General features: G+C 40.4%; 1 protein-coding gene across 2 annotated transcripts in view; it reads right to left on the bottom strand.

The window, feature by feature from the left end:
* Window positions 1-21933, bottom strand: part of IFT80 (intraflagellar transport 80) — a 326686-nt gene that overhangs the window by 23204 nt on the left and 281549 nt on the right. For both annotated transcript variants that reach the window (XM_078666860.1, XM_078666859.1), the window contains exons 14-15: window positions 19726-19861; window positions 6556-6703 (exon numbers count right to left, since the gene is read on the bottom strand). In XM_078666860.1, the coding sequence (XP_078522986.1) occupies window positions 6556-6703; window positions 19726-19861 (284 nt within the window). The remainder of the gene's footprint in view (window positions 1-6555; window positions 6704-19725; window positions 19862-21933) is intronic.

The following is a 21933-nucleotide window of genomic DNA, read 5'->3' as shown; positions in this document are numbered from 1 at the left end:
CCACAGCACAAGCTCCCATAGAGAAATGGGAGTTTTGTTGATCATTGCACCAATGGCAGGGATCACACGGTGCCTGCCACTTGGTGCAGGCATTGACAGGGGGCACCATATGTGACCCCAACTGGAGGCCCCTGTTGCAAGGGGGCCCTGCTAGGCGCCCCCAAAATCACTTTCCGACAGACTTTTCATGTCAGAAAGCCGAACATGAAAAGCCTGTGGGAAACCAACTTCGTAATACCGACGGCCGAAAAGACATCCTTAAGGGATTACGTGCCGGTTCAGACTGGCCGAGGGGCTCCTTGAGCCTGTTGGAAGCCAGCAGGAATGACCGGCCGGTTTCACTTCCAACCGCCGTAATTGTAATATGGCGGACCACAGGTTGGAGGCTTTCCGACTGACATCAAAATGAAGGCCTATGTTTTTTCCAACTTTCTTATGATCTGCTTTGGAAATTGTGTAAACAAAGTATAATCTAGGATTGCTCTGCTCAAACAGCCTAAGAGTACAGTAGTCTTTAGACTGTGTACTATCCCAACTGACAGACGCAGAGGCAACATCCTCCTTTGTGCCTGCCTCTGTGTGTTGGTAGCACTCGGCAGCTATTTCAATTTTTAGATTTAAATAGCCCAAAACCCTACTCAGGACAACCAAGGGATCATAACTCTGAGTCGCCACAGGAAATTTGAAACAGCATTATTTTTACAGTATGCCTGAACGTGTACAACTGTAATATCTCATAATCATTGGGATTTATTCCACCATGTGGCTACCAACATGGTAAAAGATTTACAGTAAGTAAGAGGCAGCCTATATTTCAGGACCACTACAAGGTGCGTGTCCAAAGGTCTTAGATGCTTAGTTAACATAAACATCCTACTCTATTCTTTAGGTAGACAGAGGTTTATTAACATAAAGTAATGTGAAAAAGAAAGTAATCCTTAAGATTCTATGGTTTTACAAACTAAGCCAAATCTGGCCATTTAGCCCTCACCAAGTATTAACAGTAGATACATCTAACTTCAAGTGGGAAGTAACTCAGACCAATTTCAGTGTGCTAATATGCAATAAAAAAAAGGCTAAAATTCAAGTGTACCTTGTGACTTAGACATAGTAGTAGAGGATGTCGTCTCTCCTTTCTTCAGGCTGAACCTAGCTTAACATTTATCCACCTAAGATAACTTCTCAATGAATGGAGCATAGTCCTGCCACAACTGACAATCTTATTGAGATAAGATCGCTGAAGTATTTGCAATTTTAAATGAACAAGCAAACTAATCTACTAGGCTCACTCTTGAGTGGCAATGCCTGATGCAACTGCAGAGGCTGAGAACTAGTTGTGGCAATAATGTTGAATTTGAAAGTACCCCATGGCAGAGCCTAGCCGTTTTATATTCAACACAACTTTACCAACGAGAAGTAATGGGTCTCACTCACAGGTACGTTTTTGAAGTTCTCTTTACTTTCAGCAAACCAAAATCATTCGGACCTAAAGCAATACCAATATATATCAACTCACTCTCATGGGTGACAGGCGCCCCCAAAAGCAAGCGGTCTGATTGGCTGCCTGCAACATGAGAACGTTTTTGCAGGGAGCCATTACAGGACTCTAGGACTTAGGGCCACATGTAATAAACTTATTGCCAGTTGCAAACGGGCCGATTCGCAGAATCGCCCGCTTGCGAACACAAAAAGGCTTTTTGGCATGCACAAAGCCCAAATAGCAATTCGGTAATTTATAGGCAAATAACAATTAGGGTTTTGCAATTCAGTAATTGGAAGGGGCATGTTGAGGGCTTCCCTTCCTAATACTGAATTCAAATGTTAGGTATGAATGTTTTGCACCCTTAATGCCAATTGATGTGACTTGTGGAGACAGCTGGAACTCTGAGGTAGTACCCACCACACATCAGATCTAGATGACAGCAGTAACAGTGATGCAGAAGCAGCCAACAGTTTGAAGACTGATTTTGCCGGCTTCATCCAAATGTTAGCGAAATGTGGCAAAGGCAGGAGATTAATGGAGCAAAATGAAGAGGCAAGAAGGGCTCTAGGTAAGATGACAAATAATGAAGGCAGAAGGGAGGAAGAAAGAGCTGGAATCAGCAGCAAATAGTAGAACTAGGGAGATAAGGGAACCGAAGCTAGAGACAGCTAGGCTGTAGCAGTACTGTCATAGTTGTGAAGCACTGAATTGAAAGATATTACTTGAATACTTTGCATTTCATCTGCTGCCTAATTCTCCTTTCAGAGCCAAATTCACTGGCCAAAACACAGAACCCTATCTGCTTCTTTCATTTTTCCCCATTATAAATAGAAAGGTTTTTACACACAGACATGCATTACCTTTCATCTATGGCTCTCACTATTTAAAAGACAATCATCACAAAATAATGTAATTACAAAATCTGATCATAGATTGTGGCCAGTTGCTGCACACTGTGTGTAAGAGACCCTGTAGTTAACAGATTGCTGTTGCCTTTGCTAGAAATCCAAAAAGTGATTTTGTGAAATCATTTTATCTTCAGCCACATACAGTGAGGGTGGGCTTCAGGGCTTGGACTGCAGCCAGCCTGAGCACAACCCACTGTAGGCCCAAGTCCAGGTATATAGCTGAAGACCACACCCAGCCAGAGCCAGTAGCAAGGCCTAACATGTGGCAAGTATGTGAAATAATGAAAAGACAAAACCTGAGAAACCACATTGGAGGAAACTAAACCATGGAAAATCAATTTTAAGGAAAGACACATTTTAGAAATTACAAATATATTGAAAATTAAATTAAACATTTTAAAGGAAAGGATTTAAAGGAAACATCAAAAAACATCCTTGATTGAAGATTAGTGAGGGGTTTTTGGATTCAGGAATGAGTTAGGTTTAGGGGTGATGAGTGGTTTTTAGGGTTGTTGGGGTTTCGCAATGGGTGGAGTTTAGGATGGTGATAGGTTTTCAGGCTTCATGGATGAGTGGAGATTAAGGGTGGTGAGTATTTTAGGATTTTAAGGGTTCAGGGATGGGTGGCATGTTGAGGTTTTTGTTTAAGCTTGTACAGATGGGTAGAGTTTAGGGCAGGGGAGTGATTTTCAGGTTTAGTGATGGGTAGAGGTTTGGGGTTGTGAAGGGTTTTTAGTGTTTGGGTATGGGTGGAGTTTAAGATGGTGCTGGGTACTAAGGGTTCAGGGATAGGTGGAGCTTATATGTAGAAAGGGTTTTTAAGGGTCAGGAATGCAGGGGTTTAGGAGTGGTGTGGGGTTTTATGGTTCATGAATGGATGGTTTTCAGGAGTGGTGAGGGTTATGTAAGGTTCAGGGATGAGTGGAGTTTAGTGGTGTGCAGGATTTTAAGTTATCAATGATAGGTGGGGTTTAGGCATATAAAGGGGTTTTTACAGTTCATAAATGGGTGGGGTTTAGTGGGAGTGAGGGGGTTTTAGGTTAGGATATGGATAGAGTTTAGGAGCAGAAAGGGTTTTTAGGGTTCAGGGATGTTGAAGTTTAGGAGAGGCATTTGTAGGGGGCAGGGATGGATGGCATTTAAGAGTGGTGAGGGTTCAACTAATTTAAACCATCCAAAGTAATTGTTTGACAATATAAAATATATCAATCCGAATTAACATCCCCTAGCATAAAGGATTGAAATAAATGCCTTAAACAAATTTTTTCCTGAAAGTAAGACCTACAACCATGTCATTTACATCTTAAAAAATAAGTATGCGGTAACCAATTTAAAAAAAAATACTTCCTATTGATTGGATTCTATGAAATGGTGAATACCATTCATCCTGAAAAGTTCTTTTAAACTGTTTAGATGAAATGGTTTCTCAATAATGGTATACCATTAAATCGTTTCAGTATTAAATCAATTGTGGCAATTACCTGTGCCCAATCCATAGCCCATGCAAAACCTGCTGTGTATGGCCTTCAGCCATTAGGTGCATTCAGTGACACTCAACATGTCTAATTCTGAGTTAACCCATTTGGCCCCTGTGCCCGGCCTTGCTAACATGAAACATTTTGATGTCCGCAATTCATCTAAATCAGATTGCAAACCTGGTGATTTTGGTGAACCATTGAATTTAATTTGTCTTATATCTTCACTTCAGGCTTTCTTCAAACTTTTACATTTACATTTTAAACATTCAAATTTGTGGGCTCTTAATTTTGACAATTTTTGTGTCATTTTACTAATCACATTTGATGTTTTCAGCCTAAATTGCTTTAGAAATTGTATTTTTCTACTCTAATGTTGTTTCAATGTTGCCTAAATACTTAACTTGCGTTTCTCTAAAATCAAGGCTATTGCTTTGTGCCATATTTACCAGACTAAGCCTCTACAAGGCACTGGTTTACTAACTTTATGGAAGCTCCTACCTTTCGCTTACCTAAAGTTCATAATCCAGGATACCATAAATGGATATGTATGTATTTATAGTCAAGAAGAAATGAATTCACAGAAGGATACATTATATTGCCATTACAACGTTTCAGCATCAATGATGAGTCCATTTGCAATATGAAATCAAGGAGTATTGAAAAAGTCGAGATATGCAGTGATCATTGCTGATTGCTCCATTTGGATGCAATGGTTTCTAACAATAAATCAATAGACTTTCACTGGAGGCTAGCAGATTTATCTTGAAGACATTTTCTATAGGAAAAATCTCCATGTCCAAGAGCAAATAGTACGCAGGTTTAAATTCATTGGCTAAAATCTGATAACGTTTAGTATTAATTATTGAAAATGTGGCATTCCCGAAGCACACATGGACCACGATTTACTGATTTTCTTTTAATGATGTACTATACGGTTGCCAGATGTGCCCAGGTGCTGGATTTCAAAAGAAAAGAGAAGGTAGATACAGTTGATAGAGGCAGGTTTTGAGCAAGTGGACTTTTGCACCCCAAAAAGAAATTGTGAGTATATTCTGGCCTGTTGTACAGATCTGTTACAAATTTCAATTCACGAATGCAGAATAGCACATACATAACATAGTGATGAGGCTTGTGCTGAATTGGATAGATACTGTAGATATGAGCGGGAAATACTTCACGTTGTTTACTTCCTGCATTCCATGCTAGAAATATTTATAGTATGTTAGGCACAAATGGTATTTGATAGTAGAAGGTGCAAGTATATGGTCCTGAAGTATGCCCATGTAAATGATGAACAAAGAATTGAACCATCCAAGTGCTTAAAGAAGTGCCCTGCAAATGCATTTTTAGAAGTACTGGAGTACAAATGTCCTGGTGCCTTGCCAATACTTGGGAATGCTGCACCCTTAACCCGACCTCTAACTTTGCCACTGGAAACAAACACAACTCAATTGATGTACCAATGTCATAAAGGACCACGTCATCATTTCTAACATGACAAAAGAAAGCAACAAGAGTGCACACACTCAGAGCAGCAAGGCAGAGAAGAACATAATGGCTATTTCCGGAATTTAGGTATTTAATCTCCTAAAACAGGTTCTTAACCTGTGCTCTGGGGAACTCTGGACGTCCGCGTAGTCTATTCAGTGGGTCCGCGAATGCTTAGAAAATTAAATAATATTAACAGATTAATAAAGTGGATATAAAGAAAGAAATGTACAGTTGAAAATGTTAAAAACTTCTGCAAATGTGAAGGAATTTTAAATTAGAGGCTAAGAATTAAGTTAGTATCCTCAGATTGATTTGTGGGAGCAGTGCAAGGGCATCAAATACAATACAGTATGGCCAATGATTATTCCCCGTCTGTTGTTTTATGGTACAATTTATCGAAAATGCTTAGGCCGGGATCCTCTCCTTCCACGAATGGCTCAGTGGTGGTCTCCGGATTCAAATAATGATTCAGTGGCAGCCACCGGGTTCAAGAAATGATTATGTGGGAGTCCACAGAAATCAAAAGGCTAAGAATCACTGATTTATGTGACTGCAGTCACAAAAATGGAGGGTTGTTATTTCATGTATGTATAAATCTTATTCACCACCCCCATTCAGAGTAACTTGACTTAATTTACAACTAGGAGTGACATACATAGTTTCACTGCTGATTATACATTATTCACATTCAATAGCTCTACCAGTACATTTTCAACAAAGTCCCAGACTTGTGAATGCACCCAACAAACTCTAACCCCTTAAAAACAATAATCTTTAACATACTGGTTGCCTCTTATTTTTCTGTGTCTTCTTTCATATACATGCCATTAGTAACAATATGAACGTATGGTATCAAAATGAAAAAGACACCTAATTAGCTTTTTGAGGTGTTCAATACCTTATTATTTTTCTATGGTACATAACTTAAATCCACAAATCTATAAACAAAGAAAAAATGCTGATAATATCGAATGGGTTCTGTGTTTCCTCAGCATTGTAATATTTTCACTTGTCGAAGCACATGCACAGCACTATGTCTTCTGCTTACATCCAAGTCAACATAGTGTTCCCAAATAAAGAAATAAATTAGACCGTGAAAACTCACAATTAGGGCATTACACATGAAGAACAGGAATCTTTAGTGCAATTTACATCACACCACACCACTACGGTTATGAGAAATATTGCAAAATACCTTGCATCTTTTTCAAATACTGTTTTCAACAAGAGGTCCTTATCTACATAAACAACGTTGGGATAATACCAAACGGTGAAATGATTGTCCTGAAGACCACATAGTATGTTGGCTGTGTCATTCCAAGCCAAAGTGAGAACCATAGTACCTTAAAAGAGAAAAGAGACACTTAGGATTATATCATTGCTCGAAAACACAGGGAATTATTTTAAAACAACTATATTAAAGACACTCATAAAGAACCTTGCTTTTGATTCTGTACATCACCTTTGAACAATCCTCTGATTCCTACTAAAATTCAATATGACTTATTTTAATACATTTTCCTATTACCACATAACTCTAAATCCTTCAGTATCATCTCTTATTCATATAAAACATACCAGCCCACAATCATTCTCCGGTAGCTTTATATATTTTCTATCTTAATAGGTGGCTGTTGGATATCCGCTGATTAATCTGCACAGGTCGAAACTTGATGGATAGTACGTATTTTTGTCATTCAGTTTGAGATAGAAAGTTCTAAAAAGTTTTTTAAGCACTATTTGCACCTGAACATCCAAGTAATGGAAACCCGGGTTTCCAATGTTAATAGTGAATTTTAAATGCTCTTTAATTCTGTGTAAATCAGCCTGAAACTAGTGGTGAACCGCCACTGTTTCGTTCCAGTGGTCTAAAAAGTTATCTATGTAACAACTTCACCATAGCAATTCGATTTCCTTCTTGCTGGTATGCAATGGAACTATATAAAACTGGTCATATTCAGTGTGAAGGGCTTCACATTATCACACTGTATTTCAAATGCCTTAGGCAGTCCCTGGTGTTCTACAAATCAGTATTTAATTGCTTAACCCATGGATTCAGTAAATCATCCACATAAACTGATATTGAATGTAAGAATGAATTGATCCCAGCAATAATTGACCTACCTGGATTATTTAGGTTTTTGTGACCCTATGGAATAAGAATATAGACTGTGGTATTTTCTCCACTTTTGCTGGGTTCTTTTCATGCACATTTCTTAGAGCTTTCCTCTGTTTACAGAAGATACATCTTAGTTTCTTCAAATTACAATCCTCAAAAACACAAAGCATATTGCTATTAATTTTAGAAGAGAACCTTTTATATTTTCTTCTTTGCGTTGATCTATATAGCTAATTTGTCTTTGCTTAATTGTTGATCTCAAATTCCTTATCAAATTACTCTCTATTTTATAACAATGTGGACAGGCATTTTGTTAGATACATAACTGTAAGTATGATATGATCTTAAATAAGCACTATTTAAATATTATACCATGTAGTGACAATATCCTTCCTGTTTTACAATAATGTTGGTTTGATGGGTAAATGCTGCCATCTTTGAATCCGTTTAGCTAAATAATCGTGCGCATACACAGTGCATGTCATTTACATCTAACTTCTTTTTATAGTAATTAATTATGTTGGGGGTGCCAAAGTGCCTGGCTCCAAGATGGCCACACCTTTGTGAGGCTCTCGTGCCAGCGCATACATCTTGCATCATCTGGACATCACTGCTGGAATTTTGTCAATCCATCCCTGCATCCTGATTAAATTTGTCGCTGTATCGACAACGGTGCTGCGAGAGCAGCACCAGAGTGCACTTTGATGGGAGAAACTCCGATAATCTCCCGGCCGGCGTGCACTGGCCGAAATGGTGGCGCCCAAGTAAGTGACTTGGCAGCCCTGCGGACTAAGCTGCCGCTCCTACCTGGGGCCAGAGTGGCGTGGGCTGAAGCTATAGTGCGGCTCAGCGCTGCTGTTGAGAGGATGCTGCCCCTTGCCTAAACTGGTGGGGTGGAGAAGACGAAAGCCGCAGGTATGCCCAGAGCGCGGCGGCTACCATCCTAGGCCCTGAAGCATATCACTGGCTTCCTAGGACCAGGCATTCCACGCAACCTCCCCGGCCTGGCCTTGGTGGTGCATTATTGGTCTAGTTCTGCACCTTCCCTGCCACTAAGAGGGGCTGGAGGAGCAGGGTATTATTTCATGAAGACCTGCATCGCCCATCTGGAGCAGGACCAGATGATGGCTACACACTCCCTGTAAATCGCCTGCAAGGGAGGTGACGAGAGGAACCCATGAGACCTCAAAAGTCCACTGCCACCCCCCTGCTTTGATCCACCCCCACTGCATAGAGTGAGACCCCCGATAAGATACCATTTAGACATTGATGAGTCTACGGGCACAACAATGTCCCACCCTAATATGAACACTAGCTGCCTGTTGGCCGGGCATAGTACACCATGAATTTGTGCTCTAGAGTGTGCTGACAGCCTCTAGTTGTACTCCGGGTGCGAGGTGGCTTGAGTCCCTTCCTATAGTTAGTCCGAGTATGAACAGCAAATGATGAGCAGAATGAGAAAAGGAGACCACAAGCAAGGCAAAGTTGTCATTTGAGACTAAACTCGCTAGGAGATCTTGTTTTTATAATAATCTACACACAATGGATCTATAGGGATCTAAAGAAGACAAGTGGTACTGATCCCTACATTAATTCTAAAAAACACACAAAGTACAACTGGCTAAATGTAGGAAAAGATAGAAGTAGTGTAATGTCAGAACAAAAGAATACATAGAAGGAGAAATCCTTTCAGGATGAGAACCCTCACTCGCCGTAAGGTGACATGCTTCATCATATGGGTTGCCTCCTCACACAGGGGTGTAGGCTACAACTGCCCCGAGGGGAGGGGAGGTTGATGAGGTGTTTTCTCAAGATGAGCGGTGAAAGAAGGTGAATGAGGGTCAGAGTGCAAAAAAGTATAATAAATGTGGTGACTAAAATTGTGTCCGTGGATCGACTAAATCTTTATTGGGTGGTCTCAGGGACAAGATTAAAAGAGAGGACCAGAGATTAACCAAATATATCCCTCACAATGGTCAACATGTTTCTGCCATTAATTGGTCCCATTCAGGGAGCCAGCGGCATTCGTCAGGACCTTCATGTTAAGCAGTCACTCTGCATATGTGTTCGAAAAAATTTGAATATACTGGCCACCACAGGATCAGGGCGGTCAGGTTGTCAATGACCCATGTAACTCCTAGGGGTTAGGCTTTCTGAAAATCAAAAGTATAATCATAATTTTCCATTTGTCATGATCTGACATTACCAAGACAAAATATAATATATGTGTCTGTCCTTAGTCTCTCTTACCTATTATTGGATGTGAAAGACCAACTCTCCAAGCTTTAGGTACATCTCATTGTGCCCAACTAAAAGTTAAGGGGACAGGATATCTATTGCATTTGTGACAGAGAAGCTCTATGCCATACTCTAACTAAGGCCCTAAGTATCCAACCTATACAGCCACAGGTGCCAAGCCGAGATTGTGAAAGAGACTGAGTCATGATATAGAACCTTTTTTGCAGCCCTGCTCAAGAAGTAGCTAGTTGCCACTGCTTAGAACTGAGGGTACCTCTACAGCTTGGGCAAGTAGGTCTCTGCCATGCCCAATTCAGGGCCATCAGGATCATGTGCAACTGCACCCCAAGTAGTCTTTTTACCAGCCAGTGCAGCAGAGTGACCAGCTGAATGGGTAGAGCAATTTGCCTTCCAATACAATTGAGAAAAATCCCTGGGAGATCCTGATTCCAGAAACCTGAAGTTAACCACAGAGCGTTTACAGTTTCTCCCAGGTGCAAACAGGTCCATCCTCTGGATGGACCAAAGGCCGGAAAGATTGTCTACCACTGTCTGGTCTGTTCTGAGCTCAAGGGAACTGACATGTAACAGTTGTTTGGGGGCAGACCACCTATTATTGTTCACGAGCAAGTCCAGCTGGGCTCCCTAACCATTCAGGGATGTTTCTGTGACCCTCATAACCTATATAGTCAGAGGTGAAGAATGGCATGCCAGCTATAAAACAAAGACAATTCAGAACACCAAAATATGAACCTCATTCTTCAAAGTCTACAGAATATATGTTTCACTGCAAGATATGCTCTCCTTGCAGTTCGAACATTTTGATCTGAGTCAGCAGTACCCTGAGGATGATGAGGATGATGAAGGAAGACACGAGACCCAACATTTTAAAAGAACTTTGGGCCTTCATCAATGTCAATATCGCCACTAAAGAGGACCTCTCTTACAATCCCTTGAACTTGTGATCTGCAATCTGAAACCTGCAGTGCTTGGCATCTAGAAGCATGTCTAGGACAGACAACGTCAACTAGGACCTCAAGAAATTAATGCCAGCTCCAGCTCCTTGAACAGTCAAGTACACTTCCAGGTGGCTTCTTCTCTTACTGCCTATGACAATGCCTTAATCAGTTAATTGTCTAATCACTAAGAGAAGACATGTTCAACCGGTCTGCTGAGATGGACTGCCATAACCAGATTGCTTCTCAGGGGTTCAAAATGGCTTCTCTGAAAGTCATACAATATCTGGTAAATAGGTGTGATTAAACCCTAGAAACCAGTATAAAAGTCCCTTATCTAAGCTAAAAATAGCCTAATCCATTTGTCTAATCAATTTCAAACTCTGCCTTCCACTCCTTAAAGACTGCATGGGAAAGGTCGGTAAGAATCCTGCATTTCCCGGGCTCTATTACTGAAAGAATACAGGAGTATTAGGAGATGGGAGCAAAGCTAGACAGCCCCTCGCAGCCACCAGATCTCACATGTCCAGCATAGTCCTTACAGGTGTAGCTAAGTAGGCATTCCAAGGCTTTGACATTCCCTATACCAGGCCAAGTGCCAGAGAGAGCACTCTTCCACTGCTCGATATATGAAGGTTAATCTCTTTTCCAACTCCATAACTGCACACACCATGCTAATATGCATATGAACTGCTTTGTAATATCTAATCGGTTCTAGACAGAGCAGACCATTGATTCCTTTGAGGCAATCTGGATTTTCCTAGATATAGCCGCCCTCCGCCATTCCAGATAAATTCCATTAAGTTTGAATGAATATCTCTTTTTTTGCGACTTGTGGTACACAAACTGGGAGTAATTGGAACACATAAAGTGAGTATACAGTATGTTCATATTTTAACACCGTCGCCAGAATATATGGAGGCTTGAAAGGATAGAAAGGAAAAGAACAGGAAAAGGCCACTCCATGTGGCTCTTAGACCACCATATGATGGAAAAAGATCAAATTGTTCACCTCAAAGGCAGCAGAAAAATCTAAAAGTATGAGACCAACCAGGTGCCCATGTTTTTTCTGATATCATAAAAAATGCAATGCAGGTGGACTCTGTCCCAGTTCCAGGATGGAAACACAGTTGCACCTATCTACACTTTTACAGGGTGCTGAGAAACTGGTGATAATCAGCCCCAGAAATAACCTCCAAATCGGGTTTATTTAACAAGGGCTAGCAAAGACCTTTTTCTTGGTAGCTATTAGGACTGAGAAGGAAGCATTAAGCAGAGTAATTCGGGCAGTAACAGAAGCTAGGGATAGCACTAGGGACACAAGACAACCATGTTATGAAGAGCCTGATTTCAAGGGTACACAAAGGCGTCCACTTCTCTGTCAGGGATGGTAGGCAGAGAATCTAAAATCAGAGCCTCTGAATAACGCTCCCCAGTATTAATACTCTAGTATAATCGCTGGATTTGATCTAAAAAGTAGAAGGCCAACATATTGCAAAAAATTTTTTCAGAAGAGGATCAGATTTGGCTAAAAACTGATGTGTCCTGCCGTCATTGACCACTCAAAATATCCCCTGGCAAAATTAGAAGCCAGAGTAATTTCACTGCTGTAAAAGTTGTCTTGCACACAAAGACAGATGTAATATCATCTCAATTGCAAACAATACACAAACGGACACATTTAAGCTTATGTAAGGCATTACAGAGGGAGCTTTCCTAGTTTTCAACCTTTCAGATGTGAGAAACTTGACCAGAAAGTGGCTCATCCACAACAAGCGTTTAGTACATTGTATTTGTACCTCGACAAAATCTTCAAGACTGAACCCTGGATCTCAATTATACCACCCAGGGTGAATTGTGCCTTCCAACTACTGAGCAGAGTCCCATAAAAACGGAAAACTTCAAAAGAGTGTTTGCCTGGCTTAAAAAAGGACTATTAAAACATAAAATTGCAAATGGTAATCACTTTAGAAGAAATAATCCCAAGGCTATCCAAAGCCTGTGAAGGTCTGTCCAAAAAAGCAGAACAAATGGAGGCTTGTATGCTGAAACAAACTAATACTATAAGTAGAGGAAATCATACACCAACAGAAGGGAACCTTTGCGAAAGAAATCAAAATTAATTTGAAGATGGGTGCCACCATCTTTCAAGGTGCTGAGATCCATCAAAGAGCAGGATCATATACCTGTCCGGAATAACTAAAGAAAATGATGGGTTAGACGACTCAATTACAATATATCTGGTAAAAATAGGCAATCCCACTCAAAGTATAACCAGAGCATTCAACTCCAAGCGATGTCCTGAATAGAGCGGTTATTAAGTAAACCTAATTCCAATCTAAAAGTAGTGCTAGGGGATTAAGAGTGTATCTGTATGACCGAGGGAGCACAGCCTAGCAATGTCTACCTCAACTATGGAGTTATAAGGGTCGGGAACAAAATGTTCATACTCGTACCTCATGTGTGACAGAGGTTATTTTTCTTTTTTTTGGTTAGCAGGCTTCTTTTCTATTTTATTTACATTACAAATCGTACTTTATTAAAATAATCTAAAACAATAAAGGTTTACTCTACATTGACGTACATTCAAAATGGATACTAAATAAAAAGATGAAGGTCAGGCAGATACTATAAATTTTTAATCTTTGGAAAGATAATTCTATTTTGAAAAAGTGCTCGAGATCCCGTACCCAGGCAGATTCAAAGCATCATTGATAAACGTATACATAAGATACTGATATAAAGAATCAGAATTCTTTCAATCACGTAGGGCCTGGCTTAAAGTGTGGTCGACGGGTTACTTCATCACAAATGTCAGCCTTATTTTATACTATGGCACTTGCAATAAGGCGGACGATATGTCAGTCACATTTGTGACAAAGTAACCTGTCTGCCAAACTTTCAATCAGGCCCTTTGTTTGGAATATTTTTCAATGTAGTATTTCAAGACCAAGAGTAAGAACACAAGTGAATGCAGAGGAGGGAACAAAGGTAGACCACAGTAAAGTGGAGAAAACGCACAAAGTTGTAACATTGTGGACATCGATAAAAATTTCCTATAGTTCACATGGCCAATTTTCACATTTTAATTGAACGTGAACATTTTCAGAAGATGCATAACATGCTCATAAATAGAGGCATACACCTACCCGTTTACAGGGTTTGTAAGGAGATAGTTTCCTCAAGTAGGAAATATTATCCTCTTGGTGGAAATAAATAGGAAACAAAAGGATAAATGTGCGAATGCATGTTTCCACCAAACTTATTCATGTGGGCTGTCCACCCTGCAAACAATCCTCCCAAATAATTTTAGGGAACCAGAAATACCTGGAGAAATTATAACCTAAAAGATTCCAAATATACTTATCGAACTTTTTGTGCAGCCCAAAATATATGAATGTGAATCAGCCCTTCATTGTCACACATATAAATCAAAATATCATGATGAAGAAACAGCATTACAACTAATTGAATTGCCTAGTTCCAAAAACAGCCACAGTAATGACTAATGGGCTCATTTAGCTTTTGCTGTTTGACCCACTATCCTGCTGGATGTCAAAGACCTTACCCCCCACCTTCCCGCAGCCGCCCCAGCACACGACGGCACACAATTATTATAGAGATACCTGATTTTGTGGAAGAGATATCTATGTCTACAGTTCATCTTATGGTGAGTGGATACTGCGTAAGCAGAGCAAAAACTCAAGCGGGTGTGACTTTTTAGATATTTTGTTTCTGAAGCAAACTCCCAAGGAAGACTTTTTTTCAGGGGGGAAAAAAACCAACGACCCGGATACACAAGGCATCATCTCCTTGACATGTCAGTGCCATTTTTGTGTTTCTCTTGCACCAGACGTGCACACGAGGGCATGGAAAAGGACTCTTCGGAAAATAAACAATGGTTACCCTGCTCTAAGGTTGAAGGATGGCCTACAATGTGAACGGCCAAAGGACCACCAGGTCAACGGTTTACAATGTTGGAGTTAACTGAGGATCTGCCACTGGCAATTAAGCGACTGCCTGTACCGTAAGTACAGCTGGTGCACCCCAAGGTCAGCTCCCACTCTGCCAGTTTGTGCCAGAACTAAAACTCCAGTGAACTCTAACTGACCCACTTACGTTGTATAAACCCAGTAATCTCTAGAAAGAGCTTTCGAGCACCATAAACTTAGTAAGCCACCCAGCCTTTAATTTATGGCTCCTTAAATAACACATAGCCATACATACTGGAGGCACAGGCTGAAAGCAAATACTTGCGCAAATCATCATACATACACCTTGCTCAAGGTCAGAGAGCAGTAGAGGCTCCCAGTAAAAGCGTTCTTACTCCTAATAATGGTATCCATCTTACACAAAACATCTCTGGTGCCCAGCACCAGAAATATTGCGACCCAAATGCTGTTTATGGAAACTATCAACACTTCTATGTTGCCAGAGTCAATAGGATTGGACTCAGATGGAATATGGTTAAAAGAGATGGAAAGAGGTTTTGGTAAAAGGGACAGGATTCGGAAACATTAGGCAGGATTCAGAAAGATGGGGCAAGATTGCAGGAGCAAGTAGTTAGGAGGGAGAAATGCACCACCACAGTTACCAGAGCACTCGCGACCTAACGAATGGCAGCTCTGTACCCTTTATATAGAAAACAAACTGAAAATGCGGAATAGAGGAACAAGCATTGAGCAAAGAGGAAGAGAAGGTAGACATGATGGATTGGTGAGTCATAGTAATTTTCAATGGAAAGGAGCTATCTTGCAAACAGAAGAATTACATGACCCAGCCACGCGTCCCATGCAGAGAGAAAGCATAACATTGAGGTTAACAGTAGGAAAGACCCAGAAGTTCAGAAAAAGGAAGTGAGTATTAGGTAAGTTAAAGAAAAGGAAACTTGCTCAGCGCTTTCCTGGGGACGTCCCAGAGCGGGCCTTAGATTTGCGTGTTTTACATGCGCTTTCCGACATGCACATTTACTTTGCCTCCTGGGGCACAAACATCAGCGTTTTCTCCACTGTGCAACCTAACAGGAAAAAAGCTGGTGAGTGGGAGAATGATCTTTTCCAGCAAGTAAACACCAAACGCGCCTCACCAGGCAGTACCTGTACTAAAGAGACAAGAAAACATGGTTGAGTTGTGCTTTCGGGTCAGGTATCTAGTTTGTCACTGTGTTCAATTTTGCAATATAGTTCCCTACCAGCAACTTCCCATGTTTGAGCACCAGATTTTTCATGAAAAGTACAGAGAAACTTTTGTACCAAATACGGAGCACTGACAGAAGGGGCCACAACCCAAGATCTCTCACTAGCAGGATATCCTATCCAATCAATAAGAAATTTCATGGCAACCATGAAAAAGAAAACAGTTTCAGATTTCGTGAATTTCGTAGTCTGGATGATATAATAAAATATGAGGAGTGGATATGTGTCCGAAGAAAAAGCTCAGTGACATATGGAGTTAATTGGGAAACTTGAAAAACAGGGTACATCTACCATGTGGAAGGCAGTTTTAGACAAAATGTCACTGTAGCATCTCAAGTTTTGCTCAAGGCGTTGGTTGACCCTCTCGGTTTGATCGTTCGTTGTTTGAGGATGGGAGGAGAGAGAGAGTGCAAGAGAGAATGCGAGAGAGAGAGAGAGAGAATGCGAGAGAGAGAGAGAGAGAGAGAGAGAGAGAGAGAGAGAGAGAGAGAGAGAGAGAGAGAGAGAGAGAGAGAGAGAGAGAGAGAGAGAGAGAGAGAGAGCTGCATGCCAAGAGCCAAACACAAGGCCTTGCAGAAACAAGTAGTGACTTGGGAACCTTGATCAGAGATTATGAGAGATGTTAATCTATGTAGTTGAAAAATGTCAGTAATGAAGCATTTTGCTATAATCTCAGCAGGTGAAAAACCCTTCAAGGAAGGGAAATGTGCCATTTTGGTTAAAGTATCCAACAAGACCATTATAACTTGGATTCCTTCTGACTCAGGAAGATTCACAATAAAGTCAGTAGAAATAGCATGCAAAGAATGAATGCAGGTTCAGGAACTCCACAAACAGAAAGAAGATTCCCATACCTTTTATTATGCTGTGCCTTACCCTGAGCTCAAATCAGACAGGAACTGATTTACGATGAACATCATTCTTGACAGTTGACCACCAAAAAAGGAAGCTGGACTCATTGTTATATAGCATTTACTACATGATGTCTAGCATTTGCAGAATCATAGCACATTCTCAGATATTCTTTTTGTAGCTTCTGAGGGAGAACCCAAATTGCTCCATGTGCAAGATACAGATGATCATGCTGAGTAACAGGGAATTGTTCAAAACTGGGGGAACTGAGGTTGTTACTATCATTGTGACTTTATCTAAAAAAAGAGTGTACTACTCCCACATTCCAGTCGATGAGAAATTCTTTTTTGCCATACAGGGTTGAAAGGTTCTGGATAACAGTGAGACCAGGCATCCAGAAGAATGTTTTTTGTCCTCTTGTATGCAAGTTATGCAGAAGTTGTATGTGCAAAGAAATATGCCCAGCACATACATAACTATTGAGAGACTACATTTTTAATACATTGCAGATTTTGATGGCTTGTTTACATTCCAAATGGTTTTCGAGTTTCTATAAGCAAATGTCTCAATTCTTCACACATTTTATTACTGCAACTCTCTTTCGAGAATAGAGCAGTTTCTTTCTCAGGACGTCATGGTATGAGAAAGATAGCTGATTGGATGTTCTAACCCATCATCAACCTGTCTTTGAAGTAGTACAGCTCCCATTACCCTTTCTGAAGAATAAGCTTCCTCAATACATTTTTTAAGAGGATTGAGGAAGAGGATAAGAAGAATTGGAGACTGAGTAAAAGCCATCTTGAAGACTTTTAAAGCTTTTCAGACGTTAAATACCTGATGAAACCCTTTGCAACATTTTCTTTCATGAGTATTTTAGTTGTGTATAGTAAACTCTTAGAAGCCCTCACTAACAAAAACATATCCCTAATATACAGGAAAATATTATATAATGTTCTGGACCCTTTAAGACCGCAGGTTGACAGGTTTTGAAGATATGAACGATGAAAAATGGGAAGCACTTTTGCAGTCCCACAGAACAGTAGTCATCACAGCAGGATTCCCCTTGAACAATTACAAATTCTACACAGGGCTTATAATTTCATAAACAGCTTATCTAGGATTGACAGGAACATAGCCGGCTTGTGCCTCAGTGGCTTTGGCTAATCTGGCGCCTTCATGCACACATAACGGCCTTGTCCACTATTGAGTCTATAATGGAAGGAAGCGGCTAGGTGCCTAACACAAGTTACAGGGGTCTCGATTAAAAAAATGTGAAATTATACATATATTGATTGTATGAGGTGAAGGCATCAGAGCCACATACTCGCAAAATACTGTGAACCCTAAGAGATTGAACTTTGGAAAAAATATAAGGACTGGGTAATACTGGCTAAAAAATATGTACATCAGTGGAGGGGTGCCCTCAAAAATGGGAGAAGGTTTGGGGTTCATGGAGGGCATTTATAGGGATGTAATGAAATAATAGTTGGAGACCCAACTTAGCACAAGAGTGACCGTGGTAGGCCCTCCACAGGACTAACCCATATAGTAACCCTAGACGTATCATACTGCCTGTAATAACCTACAAAAACATAATTTGATTTTCATAGATTGTGGCAACTATAATTGTGACAGGTTTTGTTCGGCTTGTAATTATCATAAAAAAATTAATAAAAAATAAACTTCGTAGATCGTCACTGAAGTAAAGAACACTGGTACATATTGCTGGAAGTTCCGGGGCTGCCACGGTCTGCCTAAAAGCAGCATCCTCGAGCTGTAATTGTCGACTCTCCTTGAGCCTGTTGTTGGAGCTCTTGTGGTTGTTGTTGAAGGGTCCCGACCTCCAGATTAATAAACAACCACGAAACCACCAAGCTGGTGGTCAGTTGGCAGGAACCGCTGTCATGGCTGTTCCTCGCCAATGCATTTCGCTGTTGGTGCAGGGCTCTATCAACATGACTGAGTCCTGCACCAAACAATTTTCTTTTTTTGTTTTCAGAAAAATAATCCCAAAACAGGATAACAATATTGAGCCTGCCTCACCATGGAAGTCATCTCTCATGATGAGGAGAGCATTCATTCTTTTTTTTACAGTTCCTTATCACCCAGGTTTGCCTACTCGTGACAGACAGTAAAACAAAAAAATGTCTATATGTCTGCCCATCCTAATTGGGCGGACGAACATTTAGGCAAGTCTCTGGTGGCCCTTATTACATCGGGCCACCAGAGGGGTCTAACCATGGTGGAGAAGGATTAGTCTCCACTATGGTTACACCCATGATACGCCCGCATATAAATCGGGCGGGTGGACCCTCATCTTAGCAGTAAGGAAATCCTGTCGCTGTTGGAACAGAGAATCCTTCCCTCCAAATTATAAATCGCCCTTATTCCTGAAGTCACTGATTCATGTTGAAGATGGTTTGTTGCAACAACGTCTACTGCCTCCAAGTCACAGTTTGGAGAAAAAAGCTAATGCCATAAAAATCCTCCAGGCAGCCAGGAGAATCCAAGAAGAGAACAGTCGAAGAACCTGGCTCTCAAAAACCCCAGAGTAGATGAGGGCCAGACGCAGATGATCAAGGTTTGAGGAGATATAGCGGATTCTGTAAGATCAGGAGTCTATTATATGGAGAAGGATTCCAGATGTAAGTGACCAGGATGGAGAAAACCACAGCCACAGTTACCATAACACTTGCAAAGCAATGAACAACAGCTCAAATCCCCATATGTAGTGTACAAACAGGAACTTAAGAACATAGGAACAGGGTATAACCAAAACTAAAGAGGAAAAAAACCTAGAACAACTGGACTTCAAATCTAAGAAAATGTGCTTGTACTTCCAAATATTGGCCTGTCCTTTGGCCTGCTTCCAGTTCTTATAATCTGATCAAATTCAGTCTTTGAGAAGTTCTTGCCTAAAATGGTTTTAGTTCTTTGTCCACATAGAGAGACAATGAAACAAAACATGTCCTATACAGATACGCTTTAATAACTGTAATTCTTACCAATTTTCACAACTCTCTGTTCTTTCCCAAACCTCCGAACAGGAGAGATATACAGATCTCTGTTCTTGTCGATGTATGCAATTTTTCTTTCATTTGCAGGTCCTTTTTGATCCAATGCAATCTCTACAACTTCAATCTATGAAAATATTATTGTAAACGCAGAATTACCACCCATCATTAAACCTGAAACACAGCTTAACTGACCACGTTACACTGCTACACATTTACAAAATATACATTTCAAAAAGAAGTATTAAAATTACTTTGATAAAACCTAGAATTGGCATGTTGCCGCCAGGATACTGGAGTCAAACTAATGTCAACGGTATGGTAGCCACAATATTTATAACTACTCACTCCCACCAATATTCAACTTAAAAATAATGAGAAAGGATAAGTCTTAAACATAATCAGACCCGAAAATCCATATCATGCCATGATACAAATGGTCCAGAGTCTTTATATCCCAGCATTTACAATCTGAAGGATATATTGTTTTCAAACCTTGCTGATTAGGCACGGAAAAGATTGAATAGTTACTTATCTGTAAGCCTGGTTCTCCTTCTGAGCACGTTTTTAAAGGAAATATGTTTCACATTCACTTTGTCAGAAAAGTCATATCTTTCTACATGAAGAAAATTAATTTAGCATCCAAATAAAAGGCTATACCAGCCAAATCCATTGATATACTTTTAAAAACACCACGTAATGTAGGTGACTAGGCAAATCAAGAGAGAACCTTGTAAACATATTCACACGTGAATGGCTGACAAATCTCCGCAATAGGAATATTTCTCAATAAAGCAGCAGTAGCAGTTACCTCTAGTAGAGTGATCTTTCGGATTATCAGTCAAATTTTCATTAGCTTTTTCATAGCATAGTAGGATGTGCATCTACAGAGGATTTTAAGTGCCCAGTCCTATGCATAAAAGTCTATGGTCCGCAAATAAGTTTAGTTCTCCTTATATCTTTTGTTTTATCGAAATAAAGTGTAAACGCTCTCCTCAAATCTAATGTATCAAGAGATTCTTCAGCTAGGTTGGTAGGATTATAAAAGAAATATGGCTGAGAAATAGATTGATTTCCATGAAAATCCTAACATCACCTAATGGAGAAAACTCTGATGAAATCACATGACCATGCACAGTACACTGTGCAGGGTTCACGTGACCACAATGCCTGAATCTCGCCAACACTGTGTGAAGATGCTATAGATTTCAAGGAAGGCAGGTCTCCATGAAGAAAACCTTTGTGAATTGAGGGGATGGTCTCCCTATTGGTGGGAACATTTTCTTAATTCCTCCTAGAAACAACTGGGAATTCGTAAAAAGGACTTTGAAGGAAATTTCAGATAGGCAGTAATAGCTGCAAATGAACTTTAATTGAAGAGAATTCGAAGCCTGGTCAAGCTTAACGATGACGCTTGGTTTGATTAAAGTTTCTTTTACATACACCTGATGCAAACTGTCTTTCATCTGTAGGTGTATCAAATTTGGTTGATTATTATTTGGTTTCTTTCAGAATGTTCATCCTCTCCTGCAGCAGGGTCGTTTCAATATTGTAAGAGTTCAGTAGTCAGGCTCTCAAATTCAAAGATGGTAAGTTGAGATGGAGAATCTGGCCCACAAATGTGTGAAGGAGAATCTGCCTGCATGGCAACCTCCTGTGTGGACGTTCTGAAAGGTGAAGGAGGTCTGTAAACCACCACTGTCTGAGCCACACCGGCACTATTAGAATCTTCCTAGCTCTTAAGTATGCCAGCTTAATGACAACCACTAGTTTCGGTGGAATTGGCGGAAAGGGGTACAGAAATTTACCCAGCCAGTTGATCCAAAGTACATTTCCCATTTTCCCCAGTTGGTAGAGTGTGAAGGTGAATTAAGGGCATTTCTTTGTTCTCTGCATTTCTGAAGAGAATAAGCTGAGGAGAACCCAGGTCGCAGAAGGTGTCATATAGAACATAATTATTTAGCACCCACTTGTGGTTTTCTTGAAATATCCTGCTTAGGTAATCTGTTTGAGCATTTTGGATGCCTGGAAGATAATCTGCCATTATCCTTAGATTCCTGACTATCAACACTTTCCAGATGGATTAAGATTTCTGTGACAGTACGCTGGATCTTGTTACCCTGCTAGCAATTAATGCAAGATCGTTGTATTGTATGTCTGATCAAACATTGCTCTATCTTTAAAGAAGGAAGGAAGGCT

Source organism: Lissotriton helveticus, chromosome 11 (assembly GCF_964261635.1).
Source record: "Lissotriton helveticus chromosome 11, aLisHel1.1, whole genome shotgun sequence".
Classification (NCBI taxonomy): Eukaryota; Metazoa; Chordata; class Amphibia; order Caudata; family Salamandridae; genus Lissotriton; species Lissotriton helveticus.
Note: the sequence above shows the minus strand (reverse complement) of the source record. Positions and strands in the feature narration are given on the sequence as shown.